This window comes from Diabrotica virgifera, chromosome 8, assembly GCF_917563875.1.
Source record: "Diabrotica virgifera virgifera chromosome 8, PGI_DIABVI_V3a".
NCBI classification, from domain to species: domain Eukaryota; kingdom Metazoa; phylum Arthropoda; class Insecta; order Coleoptera; family Chrysomelidae; genus Diabrotica; species Diabrotica virgifera.
In genome coordinates, this window is record NC_065450.1 from 109,164,104 (window position 1) to 109,187,128 (window position 23,025).

The window sequence follows — 23,025 nt, forward strand, 5'->3', positions numbered from 1 at the left end:
TTGAGTAACGTAACTACTGAAGGAAATGCACAAATTTATTGAGATGTTAACAGTTAGAGATACAAAACGATACTAAAATTAATGAATACAAACTACATATTTCTTAAAACCTTTCATAGTCCATGAACATTTCGCTGACACCGCGAAATTACAAGCGTTGGTGTTTATCATGTCACGTAGTCTAAATATTGAAATATAAACACACACAGTGGCGTGCTCGCCATAACACCTCCCTCCTGAAAACCGAAGCTGGGGTGTCCAAGAAGGGCCTCTTTGCAGCTTCGAAGTTTTGGGCTTGTAGTGTAGAGCCTCTCTGGATATGCTCCGAACAGGGCAGGTAGGGCCACATGAAACAAAGAAACCCACCGGCAATAACTCATTCTATTTGTGTTGTTGTGAGAAGGCCGTAGATGAAGTGTACCACAAGGTAATCGAATTATATGTTGCAATTATTACTGATTAAAGTCATTTATAATATGGAAAATGAAAGTTCATATCTACTACTTGCCGTGTTACACTTCAACTTCGTTTAGTTAATAACCTCATAAAATGGTTTTACATTATTGAAATGAAATTTTCGAATAACCTCGTTATCTAACTTAATTTTTAGAGTTTTATTGGTTTCATTGACTTCCAGAACAACATATGGTCCTGTATTTAATATCGATTTTGGTGTATTTGGATTTCTTGGTCTTTTTAAGAGAATATTATCTCCAACTTTATACTTTACTTCCAAGTTACTCGTTCTTAAGTTATCAAAACGGTTCTTTTGCTTTTTCCTTTGATCGCATTGTTTTTCCCTTATATTTTCTAACTGATTATTATACGAAATTTCATCAAATTCCCTATCATTTTTATATGGAAATACTAAACTGTAGGGGGTAGTGGATGTTGAATGATGTTTACTAGAATTATATGAGTATATAGCGACTAAAAGTGCATCTTCTAAGTCGCACTGGTTATGTTCTAAAAGATAGCTTCGCAAAGTATCTGTTATGGTAGCATGGAAACGCTCAATTATACCGTTAGAGGCATGGTACTCAGACGAAGTAAGGTGCCATTCGATATTCAACGAATTAACAAAACTTTGTATCTTTTTATTATTAAATTCGCCCCCGTGATCTGACATAATCATCTTATGAAGGCCAAAAAGCGAAAAATAATTTTTTAACTTACTAATTATCGTTTCTGGTTTTTTATCAGTTAAAATATACGCTTGCGCAAATTTTGTTAGATTATCTATAACGGTGAGCATTTTCTGTTTATCAAAAAAGAACAGGTCTACAGATAAAGCCTCAAATGGTTTCTCCGGAGAATGCCTTACATTTAAACCTTGAGTACGATTCCTACGATCAAATTTTGAGAGTTGACAAGTAGGGCATAAAGTAATAAATTCGGTTATTTCTCTATACATATTTTTCCATTTATAAAGTTGTCGAATTTTGTCTGCAGTTTCATTAATTCCTTTGTGATAATTACTCGGGTCGTTGTGATATTCGAAAATTATCCTTTGCCTATCTTCTACAGGCGGCATAGTAACGATATTTTTACAAATTACAAAGTTAACGTCTGGATAAAGGAAACTGAGCATTTTATAATAAATATTGCTTTCAAAATAAGGTATGCTATAAGTTTTATTTCGGACTAATACTAGTTTTTTCAAAGTATTAAAATTCTCAAGGCAATGGTGTGGCTTAATTTTAACTATATTAATCTCTCTACTACGATTTTCGTTATATAACTTTAAAATTTTTTCAAAATCCGAGTCACCAACTGTGGGAAAATTATCATTGATAATTTCGAAATGATTTATATTTCTGTCATTCTCATCGTATAGATATAAAATACTCTTATTGTTAACGTCTAAGATTTGCTCATTAGAGTAGGAAAAATTATTTAAAACTAAGTTAGTTTTAACATTCTCAAATTCGGTATATTCATTTTGTTTTTGATGCACATGGTTTAATCGAATTCTTGACAGAGCGTCTGCAACTCTGTTTGCTTTGCCCGAAATATGCTGAATATCAAAATTATATTCACTTAATTTCAGTCTCCATCGTGATAATTTAGAATTAGGATCTTTTAAATTTAAAAGCCATATAAGTGGTCTATGGTCTGTGACTAATCGAAATTTAACTCCAAATAGATATGGACGGAAGTAATTTGTAAAGTGTACAACAGACAATAATTCCTTTTCTGTAGTGGAATATTTCATTTCAGTTTCATTTAATGTTCTCGATGCAAAAGCGATAGGTCGATCCTCACCGTTATCGGACATCTGTGACAAAACCGCACCGACAGCGACATTCGATGCATCGGTCGTCAAAATAAATTCTTTAGAGAAATTAGGATAAACCAGAATTTTTTCCGAGGTCAAAAATTGTTTACATTTGTCAAAGCATTCCACTACTTCGGGTGTAACATGAAACTTTATATTTTTTTTCAACAAACCCGTTAGAGGTTTAGTTAAATCAGCAAAATTATTTACAAATTTCCTATAATAGCCAAATAAGCCGAGAAATGATTTACATTCAGTTTGATTTTGCGGGACTGGAAAATCTAAAATAGCTTGAATCTTTTTCGGGTCTGGTTTAATACCTTCCGGTGTCAATAAATGACCTAAGAAAGTTATTTCATCCGTTAAAAACTTACATTTATCAGGTTCGATCTTTAAATTATTTTTTTGTACTAATTCAAAAATTATTTCGATATTTTTAAGATGATCTTCGACTGTATTACTAAAAATTAAAATATCGTCCATATAAATGAAACATGTTTTGCCTATGTGCTCTCGAAATATGTCATTCATCACTCTAGCAAAGGTACTAGGAGCGTTTTTAAGCCCAAACGGCATTCTAGTAAATTCAAAGTGCCCGTTTTCTGTGGAAAAAGCTGTTTTTTCGATATCTTCGGGATTCATGGGAATTTGGTGAAAACCCGACGCCAGATCGATTGTAGAAAAAAATTTAGAGGTATTGAGAAGGTCGAAAATATCGCTAATATTCGGGATAGGAAATCTATCGTCAACCGTGATAAGATTTAATTTTCTAAAATCAATTACTATCCTCCATTTTTGAACATTATTTTCGTCAGGTTTTTTGGGGACAATAAAAAATGGCGAATTCCAAGGACTGACAGAATCGCGAATTATTCCCTGCTCTAATAATTTTGTTATTTGTTTATTGACCTCTTTTTTATGAACGTGAGGGTGCCGATAATTTCTAGTATAAATCGGACTGGCATTTTCAGGATTAGTACGGATATTATGTTTTATTCGACTGCTAAAAGTTAGATGTTCGTTAGGTAACGAGAATATATTTTGGAACTTCACATGAATATCTTTTATCTTTGTTTGTAATCTTTCATCAAGATGGTCTAATTTTAGTTTACTTATAATAGTATCAATTTTTTCAGTTGAGTCGATAACATTACTTCGGACTTGATTTTCGTGTATATTATTTAGACTAAATATATTATGTTCCCGATCAGACGAAAACAATGGGATTTCCTCATGATTAGCAAATAAAGTATTCAAACCAAAGTCAATAACACATTTATTCTTTTCTAAAAAATCATAACCAAGTATTCCATCAAAAGGTGAATTTATGTCTACTATATAGAATTTTTCAACACTCGAAAATAATTTAAAGTTTACGCTCTTTGTAACTTGAATTGGTTCGTTACTAATACCAAATATTTTAAAATTTTCATGATTAAACTGATAAGAGTCTAAAATTTTACTTGGTTTCAATATTGATATAGCTGCCCCTGAATCGATTAATAACTTTAAATTTAAATTTTTAATATGCGCGTAAAGAAGCGGTTTATTTGCTACTTGGTAAATTGTAAAGTTGTCAGCGGAATTTGCTCTAAAAAATCCTGATCAACTTCGATTTCTATGTCTTTTTCGTTTTCTGAACTGTCGTTGTCGCAATAGGTATTATGAACAACATTGTGAGATTGTGGTTTACGATAACATTTTTCTGCTTTATGTCCATATTTATGGCAAAAAGTGCACTTTGGAATGGTTAATTTAATTGGTGGATTTGGATTTATCGATTGATTTGTTGAACCGGGCGCAGAAAATGTTTTTTGCGTACCTGCATTACTTGAAGAAATTGTATTGTCATTATTTATATTTAATTTAGAAAAATTGTCATTTGTTTGTTTGAAATATTGTTGGTTTTCATAATCGTTTAAAATTTGCTTAATTTGAATCAACGAACTGGGATTTAAAGAACGAAGCATTTGACACAAAGGTTCTTTTATGCCCGTAATAGCGGTCAGAATTGCAGTCTTACTGTGAAAATTATTTAAACTTTTTTTTTCAACATTGTTCAAACTTGAATCGTATTTGATAACTTTACTGATTCTTATCAATTGTTTTTCAATTCTGTCAACGAAATTTACCGGTTTTTCATTAGAACGTTGCTTAAAATGGCATAACTCAAAATTTAGACACTGCAAATCCAAATTTTCACCAAACTGAGAAAGGAGAGCATTTTTTATCTCTTGCCATGTCGAAAATTCTTTCGAGCCAATGAAATCAAGAGCCTTTCCCTCTAACCTGCTTTTTACAATAAAAGGAAAAATTTGTAACTCCGCTGGGTCAAATTTTGCAAAAATGAAATCAACAGAATCTATAAAATAGTGTAATTTTGAAGAAGACCCATCAAAAACATTTATAAGCTTGATAGCTTTGTCACTATTAATATAATTATTAGAAGTGTTGGCGGAAATTATGGACGTATTTGCTGTTACGTCGTTAGTTGCCATTATATTAACAAAAAATAAGTTAAACAAATAAAAAAATAAAAAAAAATGCAAATACTAGATATGATATCTTAAAAGTTTGAAAATAGCGAAACAGAGTAAATAAAAAAATGAAAACAAATACAAAATTACTATAATTCGACTAACCTCAAGTACTTCCGTGAGAACGTGGACTTACACCGGAACGGGTCGAGAACGTTGCAGCGTCTCAGATCAGGTGGATTTACACTGGAACGGGAAGAGAACGGGTGGAGAACGTTGTACCTTCTGGATCAAGTGGCTGTACACTGGAACTGGTCGAAATTCTAAACTGTATGTAGTTGCTTCTTCTGTGGAAATGCTTCACCGTTTCCAGGGTCGAGTGGCTTTTCACTGAAGCTGGTGGTTGAGAAGATTTCACGAAGTTGCTAGTTGCGCCTCTCCAGAACTTCCGAATTGCTTTGTGGCTTTACACAACAAGTGGCCTTACACTTGGAATTCTTCAAGTTGCTTACGGGTTCCTTCAGTTTTCCTTCCTCGTGGCCTTACACTCGGAACTCAACTACTAAGTCACTAATTCTCCAATTTCCCAATTAACGATTAAAATCGATTAGAAAAAAAGGCTTTACTTTTTCTAATTGGAAATTTCTACTAACTGCGCCAGTCTTATTCTTTATAAAATGTGGTGTGTTCGTTGGAGAATTGAGTAACGTAACTACTGAAGGAAATGCACAAATTTATTGAGATGTTAACAGTTAGAGATACAAAACGATACTAAAATTAATGAATACAAACTACATATTTCTTAAAACCTTTCATAGTCCATGAACATTTCGCTGACACCGCGAAATTACAAGCGTTGGTGTTTATCATGTCACGTAGTCTAAATATTGAAATATAAACACACACAGTGGCGTGCTCGCCATAACATTTCTCCATGAGTTTACAGCATAAATCTTGATAATTATAACTGTTTTGTTTGTATAATTATTGTTTTATCATACAGTCAAAGTCACCCTTCAATCCCAAACATTTTTAAAACAAAATAAAATTTTTATTGGATATGTTATATTACGTTCAATCAAGCAGACATTCCGTTAACGTTTTTAGTCACAACATATCAATGTTAAAGTATTATTAGAGCAACGCGTTACGGGTATCACATTTCTTTTAATGACCGACACACAAAATATTTTAATGACGGATCCCACACTAAGAACCAGATTTTTATTACCTACTGCTGATAAGGTAAAGAGTTATCAAATATCACTCGTTGTCATCTCTGTGTTAATTTGAAATAATAAAATATAAATATTGTAGTTTTGTATTCTAAAATATTTGGAAAAAATACCTATGTATTTTTTTTCATTTAGGTACACATCATTTTAAGGGATTGTCCGGAAGAGTACAGGCTCAATATATAGGCAAATGAATTTTGTTTTAAATACCGTCCGTATAGAGGTGTTCGTTGGGGATAGGCGCAAAATCTTGGTCCAGTGCTAATTAAATGCATTAATTTTTTTCGAATTCTGAGAAAACTAATAAGTATTTTTGAAAAAATTAAACGCAGAATGGAAGCTTACATTATTAACGAGAGCAGAAAGTCCCTGAAAACTTATATAATGTTTATTTTAGTAACTTATATACCTAATATATGTTCATTTTAATAAAGATAATTGAATGAAAAAACAAGAGAAAAGTTAGTGTGATTTTTAATTTCGAATATTTCATTCAAAAGAAACTTTTTGTTTATTCTAAGGGACTTTCGGTCCTCCGTAATAATGTTATCTTTCATTCTGGGTGTATGTTTTAAAAAATATTTATTAGTTTTCTCAGGATTCGAAAATAAATGTATTTAAATAGCATTGGACAGAGATTTTGCGCCTACCCCCTTAAGAGAGAGTTTACTGTATTTTATATTATTACTAGAATTTATTACTTTAAACTTTTTTTCGCTCTTGATTCATTTTATCGTGTATTTAATTACATTCAATTGTAATTGTACATTCAATTTTTTTGTATATTTTTACACGTTTTATTACTTTCGAAATAACAATAACTATAAAATCTATTTTTCAGCCTACTTGGGTCCAAAAAAATACACAATTTTCGGAAATTTTGTTAAATGAGAACATTTACCTACATTTCTTGTATTTATGAGGAAACAGTAGCGATTAACAGGTAGCGAAAACGCGTTCCAAGATTGCGGCTGTAATCTTGAATATTTTTTCGAGATATTTGGCACACGTATTCGTAATATAATAAAGAATGGCGGTACAGACCCCAATTTGAAAAATATATTAATATGTGGAAATGACTCTGTAATTAAACACAATATTAAAAAAACGAGCCTGTACCGCAATTAAGAAGAACAAGAAAATAAACATTTTTATCCGATGCCTAGATTTTGTGTCATTTTGGAACTACTAAATTTTTTATTCCATTAGTAGTTCCAAAATGACACAAGATCTAGGCATCGGATAAAAAAGTTTATTTCAAGAAAGTGTATTTTTTTCTTTTTAATGGCGGTACGGGCTCGTTTTTTTAAGGTGATACAGTAGCGATCAACAGGTAGCCAAACCGCGTTCCAAGATTGCGGCTGTAATTTTGAATATTTTTTCGAGATATTTGGCACACGTATTCGTAATATAATAAAGAATGGCGGTACAGAGCCCAATTTGAAAAATATATTAATATGTGGAAATTACTCTGTAATTAAATACAATATTAAAAAAACGAGCCTGTACCGCCATTAAGAAGAACAAAAAAATACACTTTCTTCAAATAAACTTTTTTATCCGATGCCTAAATTTTGTGTCATTTTGGAACTACTAATGAAATAAAAAATTTTAGTAGTTCCAAAATGACACAAAATCTAGGCATCGGATAAAAAAGTTTATTTGAAGAAAGTGTATTTTTTTGTTCTTCTTAATGGCGGTACAGGCTCGTTTTTTTAATATTGTATTTAATTACAGAGTAATTTCCACATATTAATATATTTTTCAAATTGGGCTCTGTACCGCCATTCTTTATTATATTACGAACACGTGTGCCAAATATCTCGCAAAAATATTCAAAACTACAGCCGCAATCTTGGAACGCGTTTTGGCTACCTGTTGATCGCTACTGTTTCCTCTTAATATTGTATTTAATTATAGAGTAATTTCCAACTACTAACATATTTTCCAAATTGGGCTCTGTACCGCCATTCTTTATTATATTACGAATACGTGTGCCAAATACGTCGAAAAAATATTCAAAATTACAGCCGCAATTTTGGAACGCGTTTTGGCTACCTGTTGATCGCTACTATATCACCTTAAGCTTTTAATAAGATTTTTAAAATTAATTTAGATTATTTAATAGATATAATCACCGGCACGAAAAACGGGCACCCCAAAAAATGGGTCATTTTGATGGCTCGTATCTTCTAAACCTATTGTCCGATTTAAGTATTTTTTTAATATATTATAGCCTTATTCTTTAACAATATCGCTGTAATAATATTATTTCTAGACATGTAAGTTATCATTATATACCGAATACCAGGCGTACCAATCAAACTGGGTTTTTTTCTCAATTTCCACAACAGCCTGTGGAATATTCTAGCCTTTATACAATATTGAAATTAAAACCTAGCTATAGCCCCAGGTTTTCTTAACATTCTGTTTTTTTATTCATTCGCTTATGTTGGATAATAAAAAAGTTAGTTACTTTAACAACTAGCCATGTTCTTTATCGATACCTGGTGTTTCTAAATAAATGCGACAAACTTTAAGGGGTAATTCTGCATGAAAAAATAATGACTGCAAAAATAAAATTCTTTTGCCAAACAATCATTATTTTTTCATGCAGAATTACCCCTTAAAGTCAGTCGCACTTATTTAGAAACACCCTGTATTGATAAAGAACATGGCCAGTTGTTGAAGTCCATAACTTTTTTATTATCCAACGTAAGCGAATAAATAAAAAAACAGAATGTTAAGAAAACCTGGGGCTATAGTTGGGTTTTAATTTCAATATTTTATAAAGGCTAGAATATTCCACAGTGTGTTGTGAAAATTGAGAAAAAAACCCAGTTTGATGGGTACACTTGGTATACAATAAAATTTACATGCCTATCAACAATATTATTATAGCGATATTGTTAAAGAATAAGGCTAAAACATATTAAAAAATTACTTAAATCGGACAACAGGTTTAGGAGATACGAGATATCAAAAATTACCAATTTTTTGGTTGTCCATTTTTCGTGCCGGTGACTGTAGATTGAATTAGAAGTTCATTGTAAAAAAGGAAGTAAACAAAAACACGAGAAAAATGAATTTCTATAAATAAATAGACTAAATAATAGACTAATAAATAGTAAATATTATAGACTAAAATAAGTACAGATAATATATATTTATAGAGATATAATTAGCTTCATTTAAGGCTAACTTTAAAAGTAAAGCAGATTTAAAAGAAAGCTATTATTAATGTTAACACAAAAGTATGAAGTTATTCATGTTTCATACACAAAATACTAAGTACGATTAGGACCGCGAATCCACAACAAATGAATGTCTGGAAACCGTTACACAGGGTTGCCAAAAAACGGAAGTCGCATCGAGCGGTGTGGTATACGGAAGACGCTACGCGTTGTGTATATAACCTGTATAATAGTACGGGAGCGACACTAGCGCTGGTGATATACCGTCGAACTAAAATCTGATCTTATGAGTATGTTAGATACGATATGACTTCCAGCGAAATTTTTAATATAAGCCTTCTAATACCATCTAGTAGCCAAATTCGTAAAAATATAGGCAAAACGTTGTGACTTCCGAAATCGGAAGTCATAACGGTATATATGAAGTGACAACGTATTACGAGTATATACTTTGGAAGTCACATGGATACATGTATATATATATATATATATATATATATATATATATATATATATATATATATATATATATATATATATATATTAAATAGAATTGTGCTTAAGGGTGAACCTTGTGGAAGGTCCTTGGTTGCAGTTATAGGTCCAATGAAAGATCCATCATTGCCTCTGGTATATATCAGTCTATATTGAATTAATTTGTGAATTACATTGTTCAGGTCTATAGGAATTTGAATGTTGTTCATTTTCTGATATAATTTGTAAATATTGACATTATCGTATGCTGATTTTATATCCAGGAAAACTGCTATTACTGATTCTGATAGTGTAAAGGCATTATATACATAAGTTGACAAGTATGCAATGTTGTCATCCCGTCGGATATCCAGGATATCATGAATGGAAAGCCTCCAAGGGGTCCTAAGGACCAGATGCGGCAACACCCATTATTAATATTTATAATTTTTTTTTAATTAGACTGATTTTCAAAATTTGTTTGTTTGAATTTTCTTCGAATATTTTTAAACATTAGATTTTTGCTAAGCATCTCTTGATAAATGACTTTTTTTCAATAATATTATTGTTTTATTTTCATCAAAGGTAGTTTTCACTGTATCTTTCATAAAATGTGGTCTAAGATTGTCAATTTCTGCAAATTGGTGGTCATTGTCAATTTTTTCTGCAAGAAATACAAGGTGAGCAGTTAATTGTGCCGGTGGGTGTAATATAGAACTGTCACAAGAAAACGGTTTTAGAATCTTTTCCCAAACCCTTTGTTAAAGGATCCAAATATCTAGATAAAACAGTATAATATATTATAAAGTTATTGCATTACTTATATAAGTATATAAAACTTACTCTGAATCAAAATCTTTGAAAAATATTGTAAGTGCATATTGTATTATCCGAGGTCTACTTCTCATAGGATATCGTTTGATGCCTGTATCAAATAGGTGCATGCCAAAAACCATATCAGAAACGGATGTTTTTCCTTTTTGAAAACTCTGAAAAAATCAACATATGTAATAATTTTAGTTTTATGATGGATTCAATAACTATAAACAGTCTTTTACTTTTTACTAAACCAAGAAGAAATAAGGTATTGTGTAGTCTAAACACAGCTTGTGTTTAAAAAAAGTTTGGCGTTAAACAGAGAAGAACTGTTTACAGTTTTCTACTACTGCAATCTGGTTATCAGTTGACCAATTATCAGTTCTTCTTTAACTTAAAATACTAAATGACACATAATCTAAGATCTTAACCCTATGGTGTCCTCTTATTTTTTTAACAAGTATGCAATGAATGTCAATGAACATACTTTTGAAAAACTACACTCCTCCAAGAAATTAACGCACCACCTTAAAAATGGACCTTATTGATGTCTCAAATTTCCTAAACCTGTTGTCCGATTTAAGTGATTTTTTCAATATTATGTTATAGCCTTATTCTTTAACAATATCGTTATAATAATATTGATGCTAGACAAGACAATCGCTCGATTTAAAAATAATAGCAATGACTTGGTCTTTATCTGGGTAAAAGGGCATGCCGGAATCAAATAAAATGAGATAGTGGATGAAATGGCAAAGAGTTCAGCAGCTTTAAATGAAATAGCAAATTTAACAATCTCCAACGATTATATTCCAGAATTACATAAAAAATCAAGAAAGAAATGGGAAACTATTTGGCTCAAGTTTGTACAAACTTCGAGGAATCCATACACTTACGTACACCCAATACTTCCGCTAAATATCCCATATATATATATATATATATATATATATATATATATATATATATATATATATATATATATATATATATACAATATATCAAGTGAGTGAGAAGAAGTCTCACTGTAATTGAGGTTATCAGTCAAGGAGAAATAAAAAATGAAAAAACTATTTCAATCTTTTAATAGAAGACGTTTCGTGCAGTCTTCCTGCACTTCATCAGTTCTACTGATTGTGAAGTTACATATAAGATGTACACAACAATGTCATCACAATGGGTTGTGTGGTTAAAAACTTAATAGCTAAAAAATACATAAAATTTCTTAAGCTAAAAATACATAAACGCAAAAAATGTCACAAAGGTCCTTAGTGGTAAAAATCCTAAGGTTATTGAACAGTTACATAAAATTTTGTTTTGAAACATGAGGCCAGGAGAAGAAATATTCTGTTAGAGTCAAAAGAATTATTTTAAATCCATTTCTTATTCTAACCAAAAAAAGCGCACAAAAAACCTAAGCAAAAAACCAACCGTTAGGTGTCTGTCATTAAATGGATTTAAAAAAAAAAGGGGGGGATGTGAAAATCTTAACCAAATTAATGTAAATTATTGTAAACCTAGATTTTCATCCAAAAACCTCCCTGTGACACACAAAAGATAAACAGAAATAAAGATATACGATCGCCGTGACAACGGCAGCAATGTATAGTGTCACAAAAAAGCTTTCAAACGAAAACCCGGTTTACAGGTTGACGATGCACCCTGAATTATATCAATTTTTCTTTAATCGAAAAAATGCCATAGATTTATTGGTTGTTAATAATAAAATTGAAATCCAGGAACCTAGAAATAGGTGTGGATTAGTTAAAAATTAATTACAAAAGACTGATTTACTTGCCTCATGATTGTTGGAAAAAAGTCACTAAAGCTGGAGTGTTAAGCCATGTTATCAGACAGGAGCTGGGTGGAAATGAGATTTAAAACTTTTATGTTGCTACCAAGCATTGGTGGTTTGTAGGTTGGAAACTTTTTGGATGAAGGTAAAAACAAATGAAATTAGGCCATGTGTTGATCGGATTTGTGTGGAAAATAAATTTGAAATTTACAACTAGGTAGGTTTTTGGATGAAAATCTAGGTTTACAATAATTTACATTAATTTGGTTAAGATTTTCACATCCCCCCCTTTTTTTTAAATCCATTTAATGACAGACACCTAACAGTTGGTTTTTGCTTAGGTTTTTTGTGCGCTTTTTTTGGTTAGAATAAGAAATGGATTTAAAATAATTCTTTTGACTCTAACAGAATATTTCTTCTCCTGGCCTCATGTTTCAAAACAAAATTTTATGTAACTGTTCAATAACCTTAGGATTTTTACCACTAAGGACCTTTGTGACATTTTTTGCGTTTATGTATTTTTAGCTTAAGAAATTTTATGTATTTTTTAGCTATTAAGTTTTTAACAACACAACCCATTGTGATGACATTGTTGTGTACATCTTATATGTAACTTCACAATCAGTAGAACTGATGAAGTGCAGGAAGACTGCACGAAACGTCTTCTATTAAAAGATTGAAATAGTTTTTTCATTTTTTATTTCTCCTTGACTGATAACCTCAATTACAGTGAGACTTCTTCTCACTCACTTGATATATTGTTAATATTAAACAGTCGTACTCCTTGCTATATATATATATATATATATATATATATATATATATATATATATATATATATATATAGACCGTGAATTTCCTTATTTCCTGACCGTGAATTTTTAAACAGTTGGTTTTTAAAAATGTATAAACATTCTCAATTTCTTTGCAAAACGAAAATGCAGCAGCTGCATAATATTCTGGTTAAAGCGGAGAGTGCAGGAAGAGTCTATACCGGTTTCGGAGATCTTTTTCCCCTCATCAGTAAACCCATATCCTCTTCTCTCCGCTTTAACCATTTACCATAGCTTAGGGCCTTCCCGAATTGCAAAGAAAGAAATGTCACGGATGAACTAGGGCCATCTACCGGAAAACAAACTAAGTTATCAATCGAAGCAGCGCAGAAAACGACAATAAATATCGCCTCCGTACCACCAGATTGACAACAGGTGGAATACTTTCTTTGGTTACACCTCCTGAGACTTTTACAATTTATAAGTCATACAGGTGCCGAGAAAATTAAGATGAGAGAATTTTAAATAATTCACAACTCATCTACTCAGCATGGTAAAGCTCCAACAAGAAAGATTCCTTAATACTCAAAAGAGTAAATGAATTAAAAATGTATAAACATTCTCAATTTCTTTGCAAAACGAAAATGCAGCAGCTGCATAATATTCTGGTTAAAGCGGAGAGTGCAGGAAGAGTCTATACCGGTTTCGGAGATCTTTTTCCCCTCATCAGTAAACCCATATCCTCTTCTCTCCGCTTTAACCATTTACCATAGCTTAGGGCCTTCCCGAATTGCAAAGAAAGAAATGTCACGGATGAACTAGGGCCATCTACCGGAAAACAAACTAAGTTATCAATCGAAGCAGCGCAGAAAACGACAATAAATATCGCCTCCGTACCACCAGATTGACAAAAGGTGGAATACTTTCTTTGGTTACACCTCCTGAGACTTTTACAATTTATAAGTCATACAGGTGCCGAGAAAATTAAGATGAGAGAATTTTAAATAATTCACAACTCATCTACTCAGCATGGTAAAGCTCCAACAAGAAAGATTCCTTAATACTCAAAAGAGTAAATGAATTAAAAATGTATAAACATTCTCAATTTCTTTCAACAATAGATAGTTAGTTGGTTTTTAATTCCTGGGTTTGCGGTCTGTTATAAATAAAACACTTGATTTTGCTTAGACGTTTCGGCTATTTGCCATTTTCAATAAGCACTTTTAATTAAACATTACACTGTTAACAAACATATTTTATATACATTACACGTAATATTTTAAAAAATGCACATCGTGTTTCTCTAAGATGTTATGAGAGAATGCCAGGCATGGGCATATGGTAAAAGCACTTCAGAACGGTTTTGGGCGGTGGTCGTAAAACCAAAACGATTATACACAGGAGATCAAATTACATAATATACGAAAGAAATAAATTTGGAAATAAATCTAATGTTTAACGTTCAGTGGCAAGAGTGCCAACGTCGGATTGACTAAGAACATATCGTGTTATTTTGTGGCTATAATCAACCCGAAAAATCGGGAGTTATAACGGAAAATAATTCGCCGAAATAGTGGTATAAGTGATAATAATCAATTGATTCAGTGAAAAGACAAAAATATTTAGAATTACTGCAGAATTAGAAAAATTTCAGAAAATATACAGGTTATTGTGAGGTGTACTGATAAAACACACACCAAAACAAAAAACAGCTGATGGTAAGAACGTGGATTGCTTGAAAACACCGTTGCCAGATCTGTAAGTAGATACTTAAACGTAATAATAGGTGTTAAGAAAACGAATTTAATTAATTAGGGGAATTTTTTTTTTGCTTTTTATGGTGCATCGATGGAGTGCACGGATCCGACGGAATAGCTGGTCTGTGTTCTTTTCCGCGGTGCATTGGAAAGGAAAAAATAATAATAAGTTAATACGGAAATTTTAATTTTATGCTGGTGTTGGGTAATATTTAGAAAGATAATATAGGGTAATTTTAATTTAGATATAGCGTTGAGTAGATTTGGAATAGGCAATCGAACAGATTAAAAAAGGAAAAGAGATGGAAGGACAAGAGAAACATAACTCTGAAGAAGAAAATAAGATAGATAAAATAATGGAAACTTTATTAGTATTGACACAAGAGATAAAAATGATAAGAGAGGGACAAAAAGAATAGATTAAAGTAATACAAAAGGTGAAGGAAGAGAATGAGGCGATAAAGAAAGAAAACATGCATTTAAAAGAAGAAATAAAAGTAATCAATGAAAAGTTGGAAGAAATAGACAAAGAAAAAAGGCGCAATAATATTGTAATACAAGGAGTTAAAATAGACACGAACGAATCGAATATTTTAGAATGTGAAATGAAAACCTTTATACAAAATAATTTGGAAATTGAAGTAGAGATAAAAACAGCAAAAAAGATAGGATATAAGACGTGTTTAGTGGAATTCAAAAAGATAGAAGATAAAATCAAAGTAATGACCAACAAAAACAAATTAAGGAACACAACCAACAGAAATATATATATTAATAACGAGATGACTGTAAGTGAAAAACGTATACAAAGACAAATGAAGGAAATAGCGATTGAGGAGAAGAATAAGGGAAAGAAAGTCAAAATGGGTTATCAAAAAAATATGGATCGAAAGTGAAGAATGGAAATGGAATAAGGATAAGGAAATAATAGAAAGGGCTCCAAAACGAGATAAAAAAGAAATAAAAGCCGATGGTTCAAAAAACTAAGTAAAGAACAGACGGGAAAGGAAAAACGGAAAATGGACTGGAGTGGAATAGGACAAACGAATAAAATTGAAGAAAAAGTAGAAGAGATTAATAAAAGAAAGAAGTTAGTAGTAAAAGATTTTATAATAGGAACGTGGAACGTAAGAAGTATTAATGGAAAAGAAATAGAATTAAACAAAGAATTTGAAAAAGCGGATTTAGATATATTGATAATAACGGAAACAAAGAAAAAGAATAAAGGAATAGTAGAAACAGACAATGACCACATTTTCATATGGAGTGGAGTGGAAAAGAATGCACGAGCGGCAGCAGGAGTGGGATGTTTAATAAAGAAAGGACACAAAAATACACTTAACAAATGGGAAGCAATAAGTGAAAGAATACTGAAGATAGAATTAAAATGCAAGACACACATCAAGACAATAATAGCAACTTACGGACCAGATGAAAATGAAAAAACGTAAGAGAAACGATAAATACTGGAATGAACTGCAAGAGACTATAGAAGAGTGTAGAGGAAAAATTTATATTGCTGGAGACTTCAATGGACAAGTTGGAACAAAGGATGATATATATGGAGCAGTAATCGGAAAACACGGTGAAAATACAAGAAATAACAATGGGAAAAGACTACTGGAATTTTGTATTAGCAATGATTTAATAATAACAAATACTTATTTTGAACATAAAGATATTCATAAGATTACTAGAGAAGAACCGAGCAGAGGAGAAAAGTCAATAATAGACTATATATTGGTAGAAAGAAATAATAGAAACTCAGTAAGGGATGCTAGAGTCAAGAGAAGCTATGAGATAAATAGTGATCATTACTTGCTGATAGCTAAATTCAGAAACGAAGAAAATAGAACAGTAGCATGCAAAGAAAAGAAAAAAGGACATATAAGAATAAGGAATTACAAACTAAAAAATAAAGAGATAGCAGAAAAATATCAACAGATAGTATCGCGAGAAATACATAAATATCAAGAAGAAATTATACAGAGGCCGCTAGAAATAAAATGGGAATCATTTAAAAATATTGTATTACAAGCAGCAAAGGACGCCTGTGGGACTTACAATAAAGACAACAATAAGAAACAAACATCTTGGTGGACGAATGAAATCAAAGAACAAGTAAGAAAAAAGAAGAAAATATGGAAAGAATATTTAAATAATAGAACAGAAGCAAATTATACAAGCTACAAGGAACAGAGAAACATAGTAAAACAAATGGTAATGAGTGAGAAACAGAGAAGTTGGACAGAATTTGGAGAAAAAATGGAAAGAGATAATAAAGGTAATCAGAAGCTATTCTACAAAGTACTTAAAAATCTTAGAAAAGAAAAAGTAGATATAAATGCAAGTGTAATAAAAAACGAAGCTGGGGAGATACTGAGCGAGGAGAAAGAGATAATGGAAAGATGGAAAGAATACTTCAAGAATCTACTAAACACAAAACAAAAAGCAGAAAATCAAGATGATGAAATGGAAGAGGAAGAATGGAATAAATAAAGAGAGGTAATAAATGAAGATATAACTAGAGAAGAGTTAGAAGAAGCTATAAGGAGTCTAAAGAACGGAAAAGCACCAGGAAGAGATAATATAACATCGGAAATGATAAAATATATGGGAAATAGTGGAAAACTAGTATTATTAGATATATATAGACAAGCATGGAGGGAAGAAACAACGCCTGAAGATTGGAGAATGGGCTTACTTAATATTGCCAATACACAAGAAATGTAATAACAAAGATTGTAACAATTATAGGGGACTAACATTATTAAGCACAATAACAAAAATATACGAGAAAATAATAGAGAAAAAATTGAGATTGATCACAGAAAACACATTAACAGAATCTCAAAGTGGATTTAGAGAAGGTACACAGGATCATATATTCACTTTGAAAGAAGTTATTAGCAGGATGTGGATGGCAGAAAAACCCATTTATTTAGCCTTTATGGACATGGAAAAGGCATTTGATAAAGTGAATAGAGAAACAATTTGGAAATGTTTAAAAAGGAAAAATGTAGATCAGAAACTAATAAGGGTAATACAAAGTTTATATAAAGAAACAAATAATTGTGTAATAAGATATAATATGATATCAGAAAAATTTGCTACAAATGTAGGAGTTAGACAGGGAGGGGGATTGAGTCCGCTTCTATTCATAATATTTATGGATGAAATAATAAGAGAAACGAAACAAAGAACTAAACCAATATACATAGGATATATGAAATTAGAACAAATAGGGATGACAGAATGTGCATTTGCGGATGATGTGGTTATTACAGCAGGAAACGAGAAAGGCCTAAGAGAAAGCTTGATAGTATGGAATGAGGTATTAACAAAATACGGTATGAAATTGAATAAGAGTAAGACAAAGACAATGGTAATAGATAGAAATAGGAAAAGGATAAATGTGCAAATAGATGGAGTAGAAATAGAACAAGTCAGTAAATATCAATACCTAGGTGTAATATTTGAAGAAAATGGAAAACAAGAAATAGATATAAATTATAGGATACAAAAACAAATAGACTATATTATGCAATAAACAGTGGATTTGTAAATAGACGAGAAATATCAAGAAAAACGAAAATTAGTGTATACAAAACAGTGTATAGACCTGTACTCACATATGGATGTGAATCGTGGATATTGACAAAAAGGGATAAAAGTAAATTGCAGGCAATAGAAATGAAATATCTAAGAAGAGTAATGGGAGTGACAAGACGAGATAGAGTTAAGAATATAAAAATAAGAGAAGAATTAGAAATAGAACCAGTAGAAAATTATATAAAAGAAAGACAGCTGGGTTGGTGGGGACACCTTCAAAGAATGAGTGATAATATACCTGTTAAAAGAATCTGGGAAAGCAGAAATATAGAAAGGAAAAACGTGGTAGACCAAGAAAACAATGGAATGCAGTAATAATGGATATTTTGGAAAAGAGGGGAACAACATGGAACGATGCCAAAAAACTAACAGAAAACAGAAAGATATGGAAGAAATTTATGAAGAACAAAAAAGAATAAAAGAATCAGAAACAGATCCCTACACCTCAGGGTAGAAGGGATAAAGATTATATATATATATATATATATATATTGATGCACGTTAAGTTGTGACTTCCGGTATACAGAAGAGGCTGTCCGACTTCCACCTTTTCTACTAGGAATTATTTTTTAAAAATTGTGTATTTGGTAAAAGGGGGGCTTATAAAATGGGTCTACCTATTGAGGGGAAAGGATTTACCAAAATAAATTTTGTATATATATACGTATATACCGAAGCGTACAGCATACGTTATGGCTTCCATATAAAGGGTAGTTCAAGGCGCGTTGTCACTTCCAGCGGTGTTGTCATATTTTGGAAGTCACAACGACTCGTCTGCTAGATTTACCTCCTATTTTGAGCGTAATGTGTGATCTTTTGAAACTTTTACTGTGAATACAGTTGTCTGTGTTTTAAAGTTGTCTATTTAAATTAAAATATTGATATTCATTTGATTATACAGGTTTACAAAAAAATACATTTCGGACTATTTGACGAAACCATATGACTAGGGGGGTTTTTGGGGTCGCTGGTTACGAATCCGGGGTTCGCTAACCTCTATCACGTCAGGTAAAGGTTATTTCAAGGACAAACCAAGATAAATCGACAGTCGCTCTGAAAAAGTATATTAGGAGGGTTTTGGGGTCGCTTATAACGAAACCAGGATCCACTGACCTCTATCACTTCTAGCTGAAGGTCATTTCGAGGTCAAATCAAGATAAATCAACACAATCGCTGTGAAAAAGTATATTAGGGTGTTTTTGGGGTCCCTGATCACAAAACTGGGGCCCGTTGAGCTCAACCACGTCAGGTAAAGGCCATTTAAGGTCAAATCAATTTTGTTAACTCCTCCTGATTTGAACTTGAAATGACCTTTACATGACGTAGTAGAGCTCAACGGACCGCAGTTTTCATGATCAGCGACCGCAAGACTCCCTATACTTTCAGAGCAATTGTGTCAATTTATGTTGATTTGACCTTAAAATGACGTTGAACTAGACGAGATAGAGGTCAGCGGACTCCGGATTCATCTTCAGCGACCCCAAGAACCCCCTAATATACTTTTTCAGAGCGACTGTCGATTTATCTTGATTTGACCTTGAAATGACCTTTACCTGACGCGATAGAGGTGAGCAGACCCCGGATTTGTGATCAGCCACTCCAAAAACCCCCTTGTCATATGGTTTCGTCAAATTGTCCGAAATTTAGTTTTTTTTGTAAACCTGTGTTATTTATGATAATATGATTGATATTTATTTTACAAAAATACTAATATATTATTATTGCTGTAAAATGGATTTATTGGAATTAATTAAAAAAGTGTTAATAGTAAGTCATTTATTTACGAAAATTATATCAAAAATGTTAATAAATAAATTTGAACTTATAGAAAATTTTAATATTTTAGATTTTATTACAGGCACCGTCCTTTTAATTTTTGATGTACCAATAATAATATGTAATAAAAAATTAAATGGCTAAACCCTCCAGGTGGGGATTACCCGCTAAAAAGCTATCTAGATCCATCTTTTTCGAGCAGATTTTTCCCAATCTGCTACTCGATACTATTGACTATGCTTCTCCATTTCTTTCTATCCTCTTTTGTTTTTCTGCTAGTCTCTAATTCCTGCCCTATATAAATCTTCCTTTAATTCCTGTAACCATTTATTCTAGTTCCTCCGCGTCTCCTTCTAACTCCTGGTCTCCATTGTAAAATTGAGTTTATAGTTGTTGCGCTACCTGCTCTCCATATATGCCCCAACAATCCAACTCTGTGCCCAAATCAGAAAATCTGGAATAATATCTACCCGGGTCGAAACATTTTTTTTTAATATATGAAAATAGTTATTTATGAAACGGAGTGAGTGCTATACATCGCGTAAGTTCGCAAAAAGTACTTCACGCACAATTTCATACAATATTTTATCTACGATAAACAAATAAAAATACTGTAACTCTTCGTCACTGGAATTCATTTCTATTCTACAATTCTTAGAACTGTGACATATAAAAATTCTAATTTCTTTCAAACCACAAAACTGTCAAATTTTTTTTTGTAATTTATTGCTCATTATGTCTTCACCTCTCTTGTGCTCTGCACAAGAGATCTAAGGTTAGAGCTAAGAATAAGGTTGGCTAGGTGCTACGTTTTCTCGACTCTGTTTTACGGAATGGAAGCTTGGACCTTGAATGCGGCATCAATGAAAAAACTGGAATCATTCGAGATGTGGGTATATAGAAGAATTCTAAAAATATCATGGACAGAACACGTCACAAACAAAGAGGTTCTGAGAAAGGTGAATAAAGAAATGGAAGTCTTAAATACAATTAAAACCAGAAAATTGGAATATCTCGGACATATTACACGTGGAGAGAGATACAACTTGCTCCAACTCATTATGCAGGGAAAGATTCAAGGAAAAAGAAGCATAGGGAGACGCAGAATATCGTGGTTGCGCAACCTGAGAGAATGGTACGGATGTACATCAAACGAACTTTTCAGAGCAGCCGTCTCCAAGGTCCGAATAGCTATGATGATTGCCGACCTCCTTCGCGGAGATGGCACTTGAAGAAAAAGAAGATGTCATCACCATAAAACGCGAAAGTTAAGAAAGAATATTTAATTATATGAAAGTGTGTCAAAAACAGTGAGAAAAAGTAAATCCCATTTAAAATACATTGTTACTTCATGCTTACTTTAAAGCACTGCTATCTATAATGACAGTTTTCACAAACTAAAAATTTATCAATTATAATATGACATAGAGTAGATAAAAGTCATTTATTAATTATTAATTGATTATAGTCAGAAGAAAATTAGATCATGCACCCCTTGTTTTTTATAATTGTTAACATACTAAATTACATATCCAATAATTATTGTTATCCATTAAATAGATCGGCCTTATATCGGATCCTCTTCTATTAGTCCGTTCGCTGACGGTAAAATATTGCAAAACCCATAAATTTTAAAAAACCACTTAAGATTGACATGAAATTTGGCATACACATAGGTAACATATCAAAGAAGAAAATTGATATTGTGCCGATGTTTTCTTTTGCCAAGCAGACATTCCGTTAACATCTTAGTCACAACATAATATCAATGTTAAAGTATTATTAGAGCAACGCGGTATGGTGTCACATTTCTTTTAATGACCGACACACAAAATATTTTAATGACGGATCCCACACTAGAACCAGATTTTTATTACCTACTGCTGATAAGGTAAAGAGTTACTAAATATCACTCGTTGTCATCTCTGTGTTAATTTGAAATAATAAAATATAAATATTGTAGTTTTGTATTCTAAAATATTTGGAAAAAATATCTATGTATTTTTTTTTCATTTAGGTACACATCATTTTAAGGGATTGTCCGGAAGAGTACAGGCTCAATATATCGGCAAATGAATTTTGTTTTAAATACCGTCCGTATAGAGGAGGTGCTCGTTGGGGATAGGCGCAAAATCTTAGTCCAGTGCTAATTAAATGCATTAATTTTTTTCGAATTCTGAGAAAACTAATAAGTATTTTTGAAAAATTTAAACGCAGAATGGAAGCTTACATTATTACCGAGGGCAGAAAGTCCCTGAAAACTTATATAATGTTTATTTTAATAACTTATATACCTAGTATATGTTTATTTTAATAAAGATAATGGGATGAAAAAACAAGAGAAAAGTTAGTGTGATTTTTAATTTCGAATATTTCATTCAAAAGAAACTTTTTTTATTCTAAGGGACTTTCGGTCCCCCGTAATAATGTTATCTTTCATTCTGGGTGTATGTTTTAAAAAATATTTATTAGTTTTCTCAGGATTCGAAAAAAATAAATGTATTTAAATAGCATTGGACAGAGATTTTGCGCCTACCCCCTTAAGAGAGAGTTTACTGCATTTTATATTATTACTAGAATTTATTACTTTAAACTTTTTATCGCTCTTGATTCATTTTATCGTGTATTTAATTCCATTCAATTGTAATTGTACATTCAATTTTTTTGTAATTTTTACACGTTTTATTACTTTCGAAATAACAATAACTATAAAATCGATTTTTCAGCCTACTTGGGTCAAAAAAATACAAAATTTTCGGAAATTTCGTTAAATGAGAACATTTACCTACATTTCTTGTATTTAAGCTTTTAATAAGATTTTTAAAAATAATTTAGATT

The 23,025-nt window shown here is 31.7% G+C and overlaps 1 protein-coding gene across 8 annotated transcripts in view; it reads right to left on the bottom strand.

Moving 5' to 3' along the window:
- LOC114344348 (sterol regulatory element-binding protein cleavage-activating protein) overlaps positions 1-23,025 on the bottom strand; it is an 860,805-nt gene that overhangs the window by 210,171 nt on the left and 627,609 nt on the right. For all 8 annotated transcript variants that reach the window (XM_050657867.1, XM_050657868.1, XM_050657873.1 and 5 more), the window contains one exon: positions 10,502-10,647. In XM_050657867.1, coding sequence (XP_050513824.1) covers positions 10,502-10,647 — 146 coding nt within the window. The remainder of the gene's footprint in view (positions 1-10,501; positions 10,648-23,025) is intronic.